At 38.1% G+C, this 16,048-nt stretch overlaps 1 protein-coding gene across 1 annotated transcript; it reads left to right on the top strand.

Moving 5' to 3' along the window:
• The first annotated feature begins 1,750 nt into the window (after positions 1–1,750).
• On the top strand, positions 1,751–15,404 carry LOC139734945 (thiopurine S-methyltransferase-like). The gene is made up of 6 exons (XM_071645722.1): positions 1,751–2,262; positions 5,405–5,497; positions 6,329–6,461; positions 12,498–12,625; positions 13,492–13,622; positions 15,289–15,404. Exons 1-6 carry the CDS (start codon positions 1,751–1,753, stop codon positions 15,402–15,404), a joined length of 1,113 nt encoding a protein of 370 aa, XP_071501823.1.
• Positions 15,405–16,048: the final 644 nt, after the last annotated feature.

Consider the following 16,048-nt stretch of genomic DNA (forward strand, 5'->3'; position numbering starts at 1 on the left):
TGCATAACTGTATAATCATTAAAACTGTTAAAAATGTAAAATTATAAAACTGTGTAATTCAATCGAATTGAAAATTTAGTTTAATTTTGATACTAAGGTAGGTATCGAAGAAAAATACACTCTTCGGGGAAATGTAATCGTCCGCATAGTGTATTCAGCATTCAAAGCGTGTGCAAACATCGTAATTAAGGTTAAAAGGATGTTTGCGCGTCTATAACTAATTCCTACTTTAAGCGTTTTGTGATGAAGTTGGTTCAATTTCTGTAACGTACAAACCGGGTTCTGCATTTTAATGATCTCTATTTTCTGTCCCGCTCCCGTGTGACTAAAAAAAAAACACTGTCGATAATAGTCCACGATCTGTCATGAAAAGCAAAAAACAATACTTAGACAGACTAAATCTGCGACGCGACGATCCCAGCGTTAGTTGATTTGACCCGACATAAACTTCGAGGTGCGCCGTGACGGATGGTAATCGTACCACCGTTTCTCAGTAATTCCCCCCCCCCTTTCTTTCAAAATTACCTTGCTTACTCCGTGGCATTAACCCGTATTTATGAACTCAGCTGCCAAAGGAGCTTGATCCCCTGTCACGGTCAAAGGTAGGGCGTCAGCGGGGAAGAGAAAAGCTCACCCCATCATGCAACCACGCCCTTGTCTTAAAGTTTGCAGTTATTGGTCAAAAGTTTATACAATTCTTGGCGACCGAGATCGACTCTTATATATCTAAACTCTCTACTTTGATTAATGATCGACGCAGCGAAACAATAGCAACATTCAAGTTGCCTTTTTCTTCTTTTGATTCCAAAGAAAGTTGTCAATAACCATGCGTCTCTCATATTAGACATGTCGGGATGATTATAGACGTATGAATGAAATATCATTTCATTTGATATCATGATGGTAAGATGCAGCAGGGCAAGATATTACGACGTATTATTTCCATTGTGTATCATGTCATATCTTGTATCATTCTCTGAAAAGTTATGCTGTATCACACTTAAATATGAAAGTAATCATGATTTATATTGCATGGCGAATTTCAAATCAAACTGTTCAATACACTTTGTATATAGTCAAAATTGTCTCAATGACGACATTCGAAAAGAATATAGGGCCTTTTTAGATTCTTTTTTTTAATTGACACGGAGGGTAATGTATATGAAATGTATTACAACAAAAACGTGTGGACTTTCAGAGCAGGGGAACAGCCTTTAACGCTTTCACTAATCCCACTTGATGACTTGACGACGAATGTGTAACATATCACGATGGTTGTTCCAACTAGTTTCAATATTTCGTTGTCGATGTCGTTGTTGTTGTTGTTGTTATGGTTGTTGTCACGTTCTTGGCATTGGCCTGACATCAGTGACTCCTCTCTAATCCACTCAGGAATACGTGTCCTCTCCTTTGTAGAGTATTTCTGGTGAAATGATACAAAGGGGATAATCTCCTCTCCATGATATCATCATTGTTCCATAGCGAAAAAAAAAAAGACGTTAGTTGTGCGGGGTAAAACAAGTAAATTAAAATCCAGGATGTCATGCACGAAAAACAACAACAACAACAACAACAACACTAAACATCTCTGTGAAACTATGATTAACTCTCTTTCTCCCCACCCCCACCTCTCCCTCTCTTTGCGTGATAGATTAAACACCTGAGCGAGACGCATCCCACGACCTTTCTTTGGCGTCAGTGTCGAGTGCTGCTGGTAACTAGGTGAGAACGCGGATACACATTGCACAAGATGAGCTCGTCTGCTGACGTTACGAGCTCAGACAAGCGGGTGGAGGAGGGTGCACAACCGAATCCGAAGCGGCGGAAAAGCTCTTCCGCGAACTCGTTCGCAAATGGGCACAACAGAAAAGGCGACTCAGCTGATACCTCTGCCACACCGGCCACAGTAACCACAAAACCAAAATCGACACCCACAGATAGCAACGTCTCCGAACGTGTGGCCAGTTCATCCACTACTTATTCAGGAGCCGAGGCGGAATCGGTAGACACAACACCAAGCGCAATGGCTGGGACTGTACCTTCGAACTCGACAGTCAATGGCACTGTCCAAGTTGACGGAGATTCAAACCTTGCGGATTCGGAGAGGCGATCGACCAATGGGGACACGCAGTCAACGGCAGCTGGCCAATCGTTACGAAGGAATCAATTTGGTGAAGTGTCCGATGGACACATGTCGCTTGACGATTGGTTGGAACAATGGAGAAGAGGAAAGACGAGGTTCACCATGAAAGTACCACACAGGTATGATAGCTCAAGATTTTTTTTTTCTTTTTATGATTATCATTTCAAACTCTTATCAAAGACGTCCTTAAAATTTCGTGTGATTTTCATCTGCAGATCAGTCTTATCTCTAGACTTCCCTTTTTTTGCATGGATGGTCGTTGGCTGTACAGTTTGATTATCAATTTCATATGAATGACAATTAATGTGTCATATTTTGACAAAACACTTTATTCTGGCATGACCTGGGATGATTGCCATAGCAACGAATGGCTACGTAGCCACCAACATACCAATGAGAAAGGTCGAAGCAAAGGCCATTCGTTTTTAGGGACTCTGATTCAGTCCATTTAATTGGTGATTACAATACAGGCCCTACTACAGATTTCAGGCATTTGTAGACTATGGCCCGAATTCACGAAGGTGGTACAATTTGTCCATGGTTTAAACCATGGACAAATTGTATGGAGCGCCAAGTGTCGAATGGCCTATTTCGTTATGAAATGACAACATTTTGTCGACGAAATGTCTGATTTCGTAACGAAATAGGCCATGCGACACGTGGCGCTCCATACAATTTGTCCATGGTTTAAACCATGGTTTCAATTATTGTACCACCTTCGTGAGTTCGGGCCAATGTGTCTTATTCTAACGAATTAGCCAATAACCACATCGTTCAAGAATGAGAAAAGCGTAGAGTCATCCATGGTCATGGCTGGTACATACAAACTTATATACAGTTGAAACAACTTTGGAAGAAAGGTTTTATGACATGTTTCGTATATATACTTTCATCAAAGAAGAACAAAATTATGTTTTAACGTCGGTATTGTTTTCGTACGTTATCCTGTCGTTTTTGCATGATAGATAAAGAACACATCAAAAGGCCTTATCCCATTTCAGGACAGTAAAAAAAAAAAAAAACAAACATAAACTATTCTGCTTTCAAGCACTTCAAATACATATCTTTCATGGAATTAGTCTGTCCAAAATTAAAGCTAAAAGATGTCTTTATCACATATCTAGAAGAATGAGGATTGTATTTCCCGTCATAATTATGGTTGATATTGTACCAAGTAGAAAGAGGAATACAGAATATTTTCATGAAATGAGATTAAGTCTTTTAATTATATTTTTCTTCCACTTCGTTGTCATTTTTATTACACCACGGCAATTGTTCTTTGATTCTTTTTCTTTACATTAACTATCTTTATTCAAATCATTTTGGACTTAATAATAACTATGGCCTCTTATTTCGTGTTTACATGAATGGGGTAAAATGAAACATTGACTGAAGATTCATTACAATTTGATATAAAACAGGAAAGTTGTGACAGATATGAATGATCATGATGATAGAGGAATAGGACTGCAATATTATCCCCTATCTAGTCTGCATATATGGCCCTGATTGAACAGTGTCTTAAAATCAATTCAAGTCTAAAAAAAAGTTTTTAACGTTCACTTTCTTTAACTTTAATGTGTTTAATATGTCATTAAAGCTAACATGGAGTTGCCATTTGCTGTTACAAGCAGAAATATTTTGTTTGATTATTTAGACGAATGGCAGGAATATCCTACTTCTTATTTAAAAAAAAGGGGGGATGTGTGTCAGGATCCAATGGAGTCACGTGACAACATACATGGTCGACGCAGTAGCTGTCTATTGCTATCCTTCTAGTTCCATAGAAACCTTGAGTGCATGAAGGCTTAAACTGACTTTGGACGTTCCCGGGCTTGATTTGATATGACGCTGTCAATCAGCATACCACTAAAAGCATGCAATGTGATTAGTAATAATTGATATGATTGCATAATGTAGGTGGACAGTTGCCTTTTGTGTTGTTCTGTATTGTGTTGATTTTTCTTTTCTGAACCTCTCCAACTTTATACATAGATGCGTATAAAACGTGGTATATACGAATATAATCTTTTGCTTGTTCGTATATCTGATTTTACTTTGCATTGGATTAGTGCTGAAATGTGATAAGTTACAATGTAAATCACGTATTCAAAATATGAACATTGTGCGTATGTTATTGATTATGTTGAGATGGAGAAAAATTAAATATATTTTAACTTGGACTCGAAGTTTGAACATCGTTCAAACTGATAAGTGGGCAAAATTTCATTGCGTAAAGCCCCAGTCACATATAAACACGGATCCTTCAGGATCTACACAGCAATCCCCGGATCATGCCGGTGATGATCCGGGGAGTTCCGGGATAGTTTTGTCCCGGATGGAACATCAACGAGTGTTGATGACTGTACACACTGTATCAACACGGCAGCTACACGGATAAGGCAAGAACAACACGGCATTTACACGGCGCTTACACGGACCATGCCGGACCCACCCGGCAACTACACGGTCCATGCCGGAAGAGCACGGCGTCAATACGGACCATCAGGTCGTCTACACGGAACAACACGGCAGCTACACGGACCAACACATCAGCTACACGTTTCACGCCGACAGACGATAAATCTACCACAAAAAAAAGCAAGCAGATTTTGGATTTTCATCAATTTTCCTCTCGTTCTCGTCACGTAGGGACCGTGTAGATTCGTGTTCATCCCTGTAATACCGTGTTTGAATGTGATGGTCCGTGTAGTTGTATGTGGCTGCCGTGTAGGTCCGTGCAGCTGCTTTGATGATCCGTGACTGCCCTTGGACTGCCAAGGATACTTACAGCGCCTACTAGACGATCGTTCCAGGCATCCACACGGACATTCACGGCAACTTCACGGCAGCCACACGACCCATCCCGGATTGCTCTGCCACACAGCAGTCCCCGGATGATGCGGATGTTTTTGACCTCCAAAAGTTGCCGTGTTGGCCTCCCGGATGTCCCGGGACCTACACTCACCCACCCACACGGACCTCCAATGATGCCCAAGGTGTCAACGCGGATCTCTCCCCGATCACCCCGGATCAGATCCGGGGTAATCCGGCATGTTTATGTGACTCGGGCTTAACTTTCAAGTGTCCTGTTCTACTTCGACTGTTGGCTTTATCTGATTAGCAGAGTCGACGTGCCGCAAATAACATTGCTGCATTCGTGCAGTGACTTGCGTGTATTTCAAGCACTCTACATAATGTATTTTTCATGGCTGCTGTGCTAACATGTGTTTTATCTTTGTTTTCATTTATGGTCGGTAGAATGCTGGTGAAACACATACACAGACTAGTGGAAGGCAGATCTAAGCCATCTTTCTTCGTGCCCTGCTGTGGAAAGACGTTAGACCTGAAATGGTAATCTAGACGAGTTTATTATATCTCTATTACTCCTACTTTGATAATATAAATATGATAATTCCTAATTGTATCATTATCATCATTATTATTATTAACATCATTATCATTTCCATCATCATCATAATTATCATGCATTATCATTGTTGTTATCATTGTTATTATTATCATCATTGTTATTAGTGATATTAGTAGGCCTGCAGGTTGTAGTATCATTATGATTGTTTGACCAATGTCACGTATCTGCCAACAGAAGCTTTTATTGAGCCACTTAATTATGCAAAGCAAGCGCCAGGTACAAAATTATGTCAATTTCTCCTTAATGATAATTTGAGTCTAGAAGGGATTATTATCAAACAGAAATGACAACAATTGTTAGGATCTGGGCCCATTCTAATCAATGACGGGGACGAATGTATCGAACTAAGCCTTTATAGACATGTAAATAAGGGCTGCTTTCATGCTATGCGCAGAATTATGATGTCATGATTATGTGCAATGATAATGGTGATGCATATATCTTTCATTTTGATATTTCATATTTTGATATAACCTAGTATAGGAGCTATAACCATTATCATAATAATTAATTACTATGAGTATCATCATCACTATTACCGCCAATATCTTTCTGATTTTCGTGACTGTAGCAGTAGGACCCTATTGATTAGAAGCAGGTCTGTGATAATTGAGGGAGGTTGATAAAAACTGCTTAGTTGCACTGTCATCATATTTATCTAATTATTATTTATATAGTTGTTATCACAGTGATTAGTCCAACTGTGGCTGTTTCTATAACTATTAATTATCGTCACTGCTGTTCTGATCCAGGTTGGCTGATAAAGGTTATAGCGTCACGGGAGTGGAGATCGCAGAGACGGCGTGCAGGCAGTTCTTCGAAGAGCACGACTTGCAGTTCACGGTCGAGGACGTCGACGATCACGTCGGTGGAAGTCTGTTCAAGGTGAAGTAATGTTCACTGGACATAACTACTCGCTAAGATTATGCAGTATACATGTACATTGTATTTTTTCACTTGATCACGGCGTTATACAAATATTCTGGCAAAGAAATAGAATTAAATGAATATGTTACAGACACAACAACGTCCCAAATTATACAAATTTTACGAGACATGAATTCATACTGTGCCCAAGACAAGACGTGTAGTAGGTGACCAGTCAGAGCAAAACGCCATTAATGCGAGAGTATAAGGCCATAATCCCAGCGTAGGCGTGCGTATTTACGTAAAAAATGATGTTATTGTGCTTTATACATAGCACTAAGCGCCCTAATTGCACCTCATGGGACTATATTTAAAGTCATTCTGCTTTGTAAATACTCAGTATTCAAGCTCCTTGAGCTATCTACAGAGTGGATTTGGGGGAATATAAGTTACGTGTATTGATATTGTCATTTTTTACTGTAGGCCTATGACATTTCGTTCCTGTTTGTACGTCTTTTTAAGTCTCACATTGCTAAACATTTTAGTCTTGTTCATGATTTTCTATGACGTGTACTGTACATCAAGTCTACCATGAATAAAAAAAAAAATCATAATCCTGAAACTAATAAGGCTACCCGAAATAGAAACTTAATACATATACTAACGTGGGATTCATGACTCCATTGTTGTTGGGTGTGTTTGTTTTGTTTTGTTTTGTTTTTTTGTTCTGGATATCAGCCATTTTTTTTTTTTTTTTTTTTTTTTTTTTTTGGTCGTGATTGACTGGTGGTGTGATTATCTCATCAATAATGATGCCACGCGTACCCTTGAACTGTCGAGTATCGTCAGGTTATTCATGTCTAAAAATTACAATGTGCACATTAATTCATTACTGGAATTGGGGTGTAGACAACCTCGTCTTGATGGTGCAGACAACACGCACAGAATGACTAACGGACTCCTAACCGCATTCTGCCACTAACCAACACACAACGTGGTGCTAGAAGGACGCAGTGACAGTTAATAGGGCATTAAAGACTTCTCGTGGCTCGCTGTGCGGCTTGTCATACTCGTACATTATGTTTTCATATCGTTTATCACGAATATAAGGATATATATATATATATATATATATATATATATATATATATACAGATAATATATGTTTGTGGATTTTTCAGATGATAAGAATCATTTTACATCGTAGGTTGCTTGTCAAACTGTTGCCAAAAACTACAACTACCACTAGTAGTGATATTAATTATATCAATAAAATATGCTATGGATTGTGCTATGCAATTATAATTTTGTATTATAATCATTGATATCATGAACACTGTTAATAATAGGCCTCATTATAAGTATGATTAGTTCTAAATGTTGTTTTGGCTGTAGTTGATATCTAGGTAATCATTTTATACATCTGTAAGGATTTAATAGGCCTACATCTGTAAGGAGTAGTAGTAGTGGTGTTGTGGGGTTGGTGCGTCGAGCAATATGCGATGAATGCTATAGATATCATGGAAGAACGCGATAGTCCTGCTGTCGGTATAGGTATAGCAATAATCAGTCAAAATTACTCGCACAAACGAACCGTGTCCATATCTCTCGTGAGCTTCGATGATTATTAAGAACTGCTGTACATCGGTTGTCTCCTGATGCAATAGCAGATGCATTATCTTATTATGATATATTATGTGAACGTTGATGCGTCATTCTGGCAGTACCGGAGCTTACGATCGGACTCTTTTTCGCTACCATTCGGTCAATATTCGGTCAGTTATTGAATGGTACTTTTACTGAGCCATCGAACCATAGCTGTGGTCAATAGTCGTTCAGTATTTTTGGTCTCTAGTCGATATACAATTTTGGTCAGTGGTCAGTCAGCGGTCGGCCAGCAGATTTCACTTCCGTCAGTCATTTCTGGACTCGAGATCCTAAGTGCTTGTTAATTGATGAGATGTGGTTCCCGTGGTCTAGTGGAGCAAGCTTCTAACGATTAGACCAAAAGGCCATGGGTCTAATCCTACAGAATGCGTGCATCGTTGGACACGATGTTTTATTCACAGTGTCCCTCTTGGCCCAGGCCGGGATTCTTGAATAGAGTGGTGGGGTTCTCAAGAAGAACAGAGCTCAGGTGACGAGACCTACCCTGGATAGATTTTGTTATGATGATGACGACGACGATGACGATGACGATGATGATGATGATGATAATGATTGTTATTTTTATTGTTATTATTGTTGTCATTATTAATATTATTGTTATCATCATCACTATACCACCACCACCACCACCACCTTCATCATCATCGTCATCGTCATCATCATCATCATCATAACAATTGTCAGTGTCACTATAAGTATCGGTAGCAGTTGTAAAGGTATTAGTAGTGGTAGCAAACAGAAAAAGGTCTTCTGTAATGATAGTTGTCCAAAATGACCCAGTTATGGAGGAAAATGATGTAAGAGGGCCGTCCAAAAATATTGAAAGGTATGATGGGGAATTTAATGTTCACCGACAATAGTTTACTGCCCATTGCTATATATGATGTTGTTATTATATTCTTCGATAGTAGTGTTTATACTGAATTGAACTTAAAAATCAAGACAATAGTACATTTCAGAGGAGCATTTAAAGAAATACGCGAGTCAAAGTGGGAAAACTGTCCGCATGTCCCGTTATTGTCATCTATTCGCGCTAATAAAACGCCGTTATTTTTCCCCATTCAATTTCCTTCCGTACATGATCACTTGCTTAATAGTCCGCGCTGAGTCATCAGCGCCTCAAAAATAAGATTAACCAGCAGGAAAAATTAATTACGTCTATAGCTCCTGCCGATATTGTGCCCGAAATATGATACTTGTGCCCGATTGACACCGAGCCACTGTGGAGGGGCATGGGCCTTATTGTTTCATCTCGTTCTCGTTGAGGAGGGTTAGAGGGAAAATTGCGCTGCCTAACTTCTTTTTTAGATGAAAATCCTACAAAATGAAATTCTCCCGTCATGAATGCTAAAAAAAGTGGTAATACATCATCGTCATTCTGCCGTTGACACATGCGAAATCGGCTTTGCAGCATTGTAAGAAATTAAATGAACTTGATCAAGAGTATCACTTTATATCTGTATTAAAGTAGCGTCCTCTCTTTCACATAATCGCAAAAAAAAGGAGAAATATTCAAAAGCGCCAATACTTACAAGACAAATCACTATTGAGTGACCCTTTTAAAGGGGAATTAATTACATGTATTCTCTCACCAACTTATTGATGGACTCGCATTACGACGAAACATTAATTCATATTGCAGATTTTTAACCCCCCCCCCCCCGTTTTGTCTATCGGCCTGTTTTCAATTTTTGCTTCTTTCAGGCAATGACGAAATAGTTAGTTGATTTGTCTGTGTTTATTGAAGCAAAATGTATCTGTTTGTGGGTAGACGTTATCCCTTGATAATATCGACCGATTCGGTTTTATAAGAGAGTGTTCCAAGAGCATTTTAAAGGGCGCCAAGTCGATGAAGTACGTTGTCTTATCCGAGGTAGTACCGACATCATGTAAAGCAAAGTCTCTTGTAGTTATCCCAATGCTAAATTATCTATGCCCTTAGATAAAGCGAAATGAGTGTCGTATATTACTCAAGAAATGTGAAGAGATATTATGATTTTGATAAGCAGATCAAAGCTCTTTCATTTTCTCGGATAAAGTAGGTAGCACACGAAAGGTTTTCCAAACACTCTGACATCTAAAAAGTTATCTCTCTGTATTATTATAATGGTAATCATTTCAATCAGTGCGAGCTTAATTACAATGATGAAAATTATTATGACCATGATGATGACAGTGATAGTAATGTTGGTAATAGTAATGATAATAGTAACAATAACAACAATAATAATGACAATAATAGTTTATATTCTTTGTAGTGCCTTTTCCACTGTATATAATGCGCTATGAGAATAATGTCATCCCTGGTCGTCATAAGATGAAATATATACAAATTACCAGACAGTGACAGTACGAGTCCGGAGCATACATAAGGCTTGCAGAATAAGTAGGTCTTAAAATTTTGTTTGAAGTGGTCCAGTGTTGGTTATGATTTCAAAATAGGAGGGTAATGGTAATGATGATAAGCAATAATGTAATGATGACAATAGTATTATCATTATTATTATTATTATTACTATTATTATTATTATTATTACTATTATTATTATTATTATTATTATTATTATTATTATTATTATTATTATCATTATTATTAATATTATTATTATTATCGTTATCATCATTATTTTTATACTATTACTGTTTATAATGATAATGATAATGGTAATAATGACTTTAACACTAGAATCATAATCTTTATCATCATCATTACTTTCAACACAATCAATTACTGTTGCTATCAATACTGCATTATGCTGCTTCGAAAAGGACATAATTCTGTTGTCAATTGCACAAGTGTCTCTATATTTCATGTTTCATCTGGGTGGGATAAAAGGAAGAGATGTAGCGTAGACGCGCTAAATGCAGTTTGGATACTCGTGTGCAGGTAGTTTAACGGACCAAGGAATGAAGCGTTCGGCCATTTTGTCGTGGACGTAGATTCCCCTGGTGTTACTTGGATACTGTGTACAGATAGTATTTTTATCCCTACAATATTGGACACGAGGATATAGCTGTCAATTTGCGGTGTTGATTTACTGATGATCAAACAGTGACACATATTCACGAGGGATCATCCAGCCTGTGGTAGCCTTGATTTCATGGCTGAACGTTTCCATTCTCGTCTTTCGCTGGTCCGCATTTCGGCGCCTTGGTTTGGTATCAATAGGCCTTTATAGTGGCAGTCATCATGATAACAAAGATATTAATGAAAGAACGTCTTGAAACCAGAATAGGCGCTGATAAAATCAAAGCCAAGCACTGGAGGGTGACACCAATGGGAAAAGTCAATAAAAAAAGAAAAATGATCTTGGCCTTGATTTACCATCACTGTTTAAAAGTTGTCACCACGGCTTTATTCAGACTGCATTGACGTAATCAGATGGAATTCATTGTGCGTATTGATCTTTACGAGAGTTGTCAAATTCGAAAGTTGAACGATTGCTTAGCGGTAAGCCAACTTTGTGTATACTTTCGGTTGGAATCTGAGGTGTCAAAAAACAAACAAAGAATCAAGAAGACACGCAAAACAGAGAAGTATAGTAAATACACGAAATGAAAAAAAAAATCGTGCTACAGAAGATACTAATAGTAACGGCAATAGCAGCCCTACAGTTATGAAAGCACGTCATCCATAGCTGGAAAACGACGTTGAAAGCTGGCGTTGGAAGCGCAGTGCTTTCAAGATTAACTCTCTTCAACTGTAATACACGTCTATGGCGTGTATTACCCGCAGAACTCTTACACGCCACAACAGTTAACTGTAAAACTTTGATCAAATGATGGCGCCGTTCTACTTAATACACATTCTTGCATTGTTCAGTGTCGAAATGAAATACGAGGAAACTAGCTTCTTTGATAAGGCTTACTAGCCTATTCGTCAAAGACTCCAAAATCAAAATCATTCACAACTTGACATGATTCAACACTGTTCATTTTTTTCCTTAATCGCACATGATGGTAAAAATCACTATCTTTTCCATTTTCTTCTGCAATATTTCCTTCTATACAACAACATGTCGGCACAAGGACAATGTGCGACGAATCAATTTATCGTTAACAGCGTGTTAGAAATTAACACTAACTTGCCGACAACAGATTAACAGCAGGTCAAACAGCGGTAAAGTTTTGTGTACTCTTTTTCTTTCTCTTTTATTATGTTATACAGAATAATGGTAATCAAAAGTATAGACTCAAATTACTCGTGCTCCAATCTCTGGAAATACAGGAAATTTGGGCTGTAGCCAGAATCAAATCATTTGCACTTACCATACACTAGAGACATAATGTTTGAGGGCTTGAACATTACTAATATGCACACCATGTTACCCCGAACGCGAGTCAATATCATTGAAATATCGTCTGTATCTTTCTCTTGACTTCCAGGCGGTGGACTGCGACATCAGGATTTATTGCTGTGATTTCTTCAAAGTAACGAGCGACCTCATCGGCCAGTTTGACTGCATCTGGGATCGAGGTTCGTACGCGGCGATGAACCCGACCGATCGACCAAGGTAAAGACAGCTTTCTGTTCTCTTTTCATTGTTAAAATTTATGTTCTTTTTCCTAGAATATATCAAATTTACAGACAGTACATCGTGTCAATTTATTTCAGGAGTAGATTTAGCTTGTTGTCAAACCTTAATATCAAAGTATTTTCATATCATAAAGATGAACCATGCACTAACTAAAAGGATAAGATTTGGCTAATAAGAATAAAGGTAAACAGTGCAATATTCTTAGTGCGAGTGATATATTCTGCTTTAGAAACAGCATGCAGCCTTATCATAGACATACAAGATTCGCTTCCCTTTCAAACTACCTGAGAATAGGCCACTAGGAGGTTGAGATCATTTTACCATCCTCTTTGGAAAAAACAAAAACAAAACAAAAACAACAACACAACACAAAACAAAACAAAACAAAACAAAACAATGCAAACAATCTAACAAACAACCAGAGACAAAGTTACTTATCAATGACAGACTTCAAGTTTTCAAGGTAATTGAATGCTTCTGTGGTCGTTTGTTGTTGTTGTTTTTTTTTTCTGGGCAAACAACTGCGCAAGCGAAACCATTATAGTGTGACCAAGACATTAAAAAAAAGACAGCCATTTTGAGACACAGATGATTCACAAGTTATTCAAACCGTTGCTAGTTTCTTCTTACTCGACCAACTTCGGTCGAATTTTTGCTGATCTTTTTGCTAGGACAAAGAGAATCAAGAGTCTATAAGCGACAACATTTCAGACAGCTTTGGAGACGGTGTACTTTGGGGCTGCTTGTCTGTGAAGTTTATAAAAAGCAAGAGCCCGTGACTGTGGAAACTTAACTATGTGTTCGCGCACAGAAAAACCTAACCCAATCTTCTCACCTTCCAGGTATTGTGACGTCATCTGCAAGTTACTCCACCAAAAAGGGTGTTACCTACTCGACTGCTTCGAACTGGAGCATTCTGTTTTCGCTGGTCCCCCGCACAACGCCCCTCCTGGAGAGGTTGAAAGACTCTTTGGTAAGTAGCAACCATCTTCTTCCCATATATCTCTACCCTCTATTTATCAGCTAATACTATTATTATGCATTTGTGGTGGATGATCATTTGCACATTTGTCTGTCTACACTATACAGAACGATTAATTTGTATAATACACATTGATTGAAATAACTTTTTTATCTGTTTGTTTATCAATTTACGTATGCTGATCCATCAACAACATTGTCCGTTTATTACTTTTTAGGTATTAGTATAGGTTTTCCCGACCAATTTCGCACTTTTGTCAGTCCATTTGATAGAAGGTTCATTCAATATTTAGCAAAAATCCTCGTCACTGCACATTCTTTCATTCAGAATTGCAAGTTGTTCGTTCAATTTAGCATTTCGATCAATGAAATTTGCACATGTGCCTTTCGAATTCGTAAAACGGGCATTCAAATTGGCACGTGCTCTTCAGTCATTCAAATTCGCCAGCACTGGCCGAAAAGGGTATTTCATTCATTCAATTTCGCGTATGGGCAGTCAAATTCCAAACATGTTAATTCAAATTTGAATAGGTGAGAACATTTAAACGCATATTTCTATGTGACGTTTTGTTTCATCTATGCACTGTTAGGCAGTAAAAGTATCATATTTTTGACCCTATATAACTCGAGTTTGTTGTTCTGTAACGCCCCTTTTCTTTCATACATGTCATTTTAGGCCTACATTTACCAATACTAAAGATTAACTTCATCTTCTTACAGTCATGACAGCACAAGTTAGATACACACGTATTTCTTAAGAAGACAGAAAAAGAATTAAGGAACATTGATGATCATATACCTTGACTTCCTAGAACTGGCCGACACACTCGGAATACAGCGCTCAACGGCCAGATAAGTTGTGGCCACATGCACCATCTTCGGACTGGAAGACTCAATAAGCACATTGAAAAAAAAAAAAAACTATTGCCAAAATCTCTAAAATAAATACGGAAAACATGAAATGTAATGACGCTTGCAAAACAATAACTATGAGAAAAAATAAAGAAAGAACCAAAGCATAAACATGCGTGCTAAATTGACTGCAAAAGATGTTACATTGGATGCCCAGAAATGAATTCGAATGAACGAGTGCAGCATGTCCGTGAACAAGTGACTATATCATTCTAAATTGAATGAACGAATAACGAAATGGTGCCTGTTTTACGAATTTCAATTGAAAAAGTGTTAATTAGAATGAGGCTAAAAGTAATTTGAATGCTCCAAAATGAATTTGAATGAAGAGATCAAGAAATTAAAATACCGCACATGTTATCTACGCTAAATTTTGCAAAATTGAATGCAGCAATTATAGGAATTGGACTGACAAAAGTGCGAAATTGGCCGGGAAAACCTATATCACCATCTCTTCACTCATGCGTTTGTACCTGTATGTATGTATGTATGTACAAATCCAAACAAAATTAATCATCATCTTCTTCTAAATACTTCTCAACGTTCCATCTGGAACCAAGCGAGGAGGTAACATAATAATTTCATCATAGGAATAGATATTTATCAGGGGACATCATGTACACGGTACTTACTTGTGTATAAGGACGTGCTGACATAGTTTTGTTCATTATATGTGATCGATGTGTGTGCTTATAAGCAAAACATGTTATAATAGTTATGTTATTCTGTTCTTCTTTTCTTTTCAGACTCGTTTGACGTCGAACAAATCGAGCACGTGGATGCCATGACGGATTGGACACGGTCCTGGGGAGTCGAGTACTTCTTTGAAAACGATTTCATTATTAAGCACAAGAGTGAATAAAGATAGAAGGACATACACACACACAAACCACCACACTACCACTACTACCAATACCAAAACACCCTACAACACGGGTTCGACTACAGTATCTTTTATTTCCCGAACTGGTTCCCGTAATCACATTCAGCGACGGAGAGGGCGACACACACCGAAGGGGTGTAACAAAATAAATGTTAAAATATCAGAATCTATGCACTCTCTCTTGTTGCTGCTTTCTGATTGGGCCAGAGTTGATTTTCATTCGCAACCCCTGGCCAATCAGCAATATTTTCCGTAATCTCGTCTCGTAACCCGCGATGAAAACGGCGAGAAATTCACTGTACAATCATATTTATACTCACTGCATAATTGTTGCCAGGTCAAGTTATCACGCGCCGTGTGGTTCCAAGTTGTCGAATTGTTCGTGTATCATGTTATTATCCTATGTATGCGAGAGCAGGGTGTGCCATACACTAACTCGATAAGAATCTGCCATTTCCCAATAATAAGAATAATAATAGTGATTTTTTTTTTAAAAAAACCCAGGTCAATGCAGGGCATTGAAAAACGCCGCGCGGCAGTAGATTGTTGTTTCTACATAAATACATGTAGTTGACATAATAATTATTTCAGAATATCAATGAAGTTAAAATCGATAATTATGA

This window comes from Diadema antillarum, unplaced genomic scaffold, assembly GCF_040938485.1.
Source record: "Diadema antillarum isolate AM-2024a unplaced genomic scaffold, OU_Dant_1.0 seq00000552_RagTag, whole genome shotgun sequence".
Lineage (NCBI taxonomy): Eukaryota > Metazoa > Echinodermata > Echinoidea > Diadematoida > Diadematidae > Diadema > Diadema antillarum.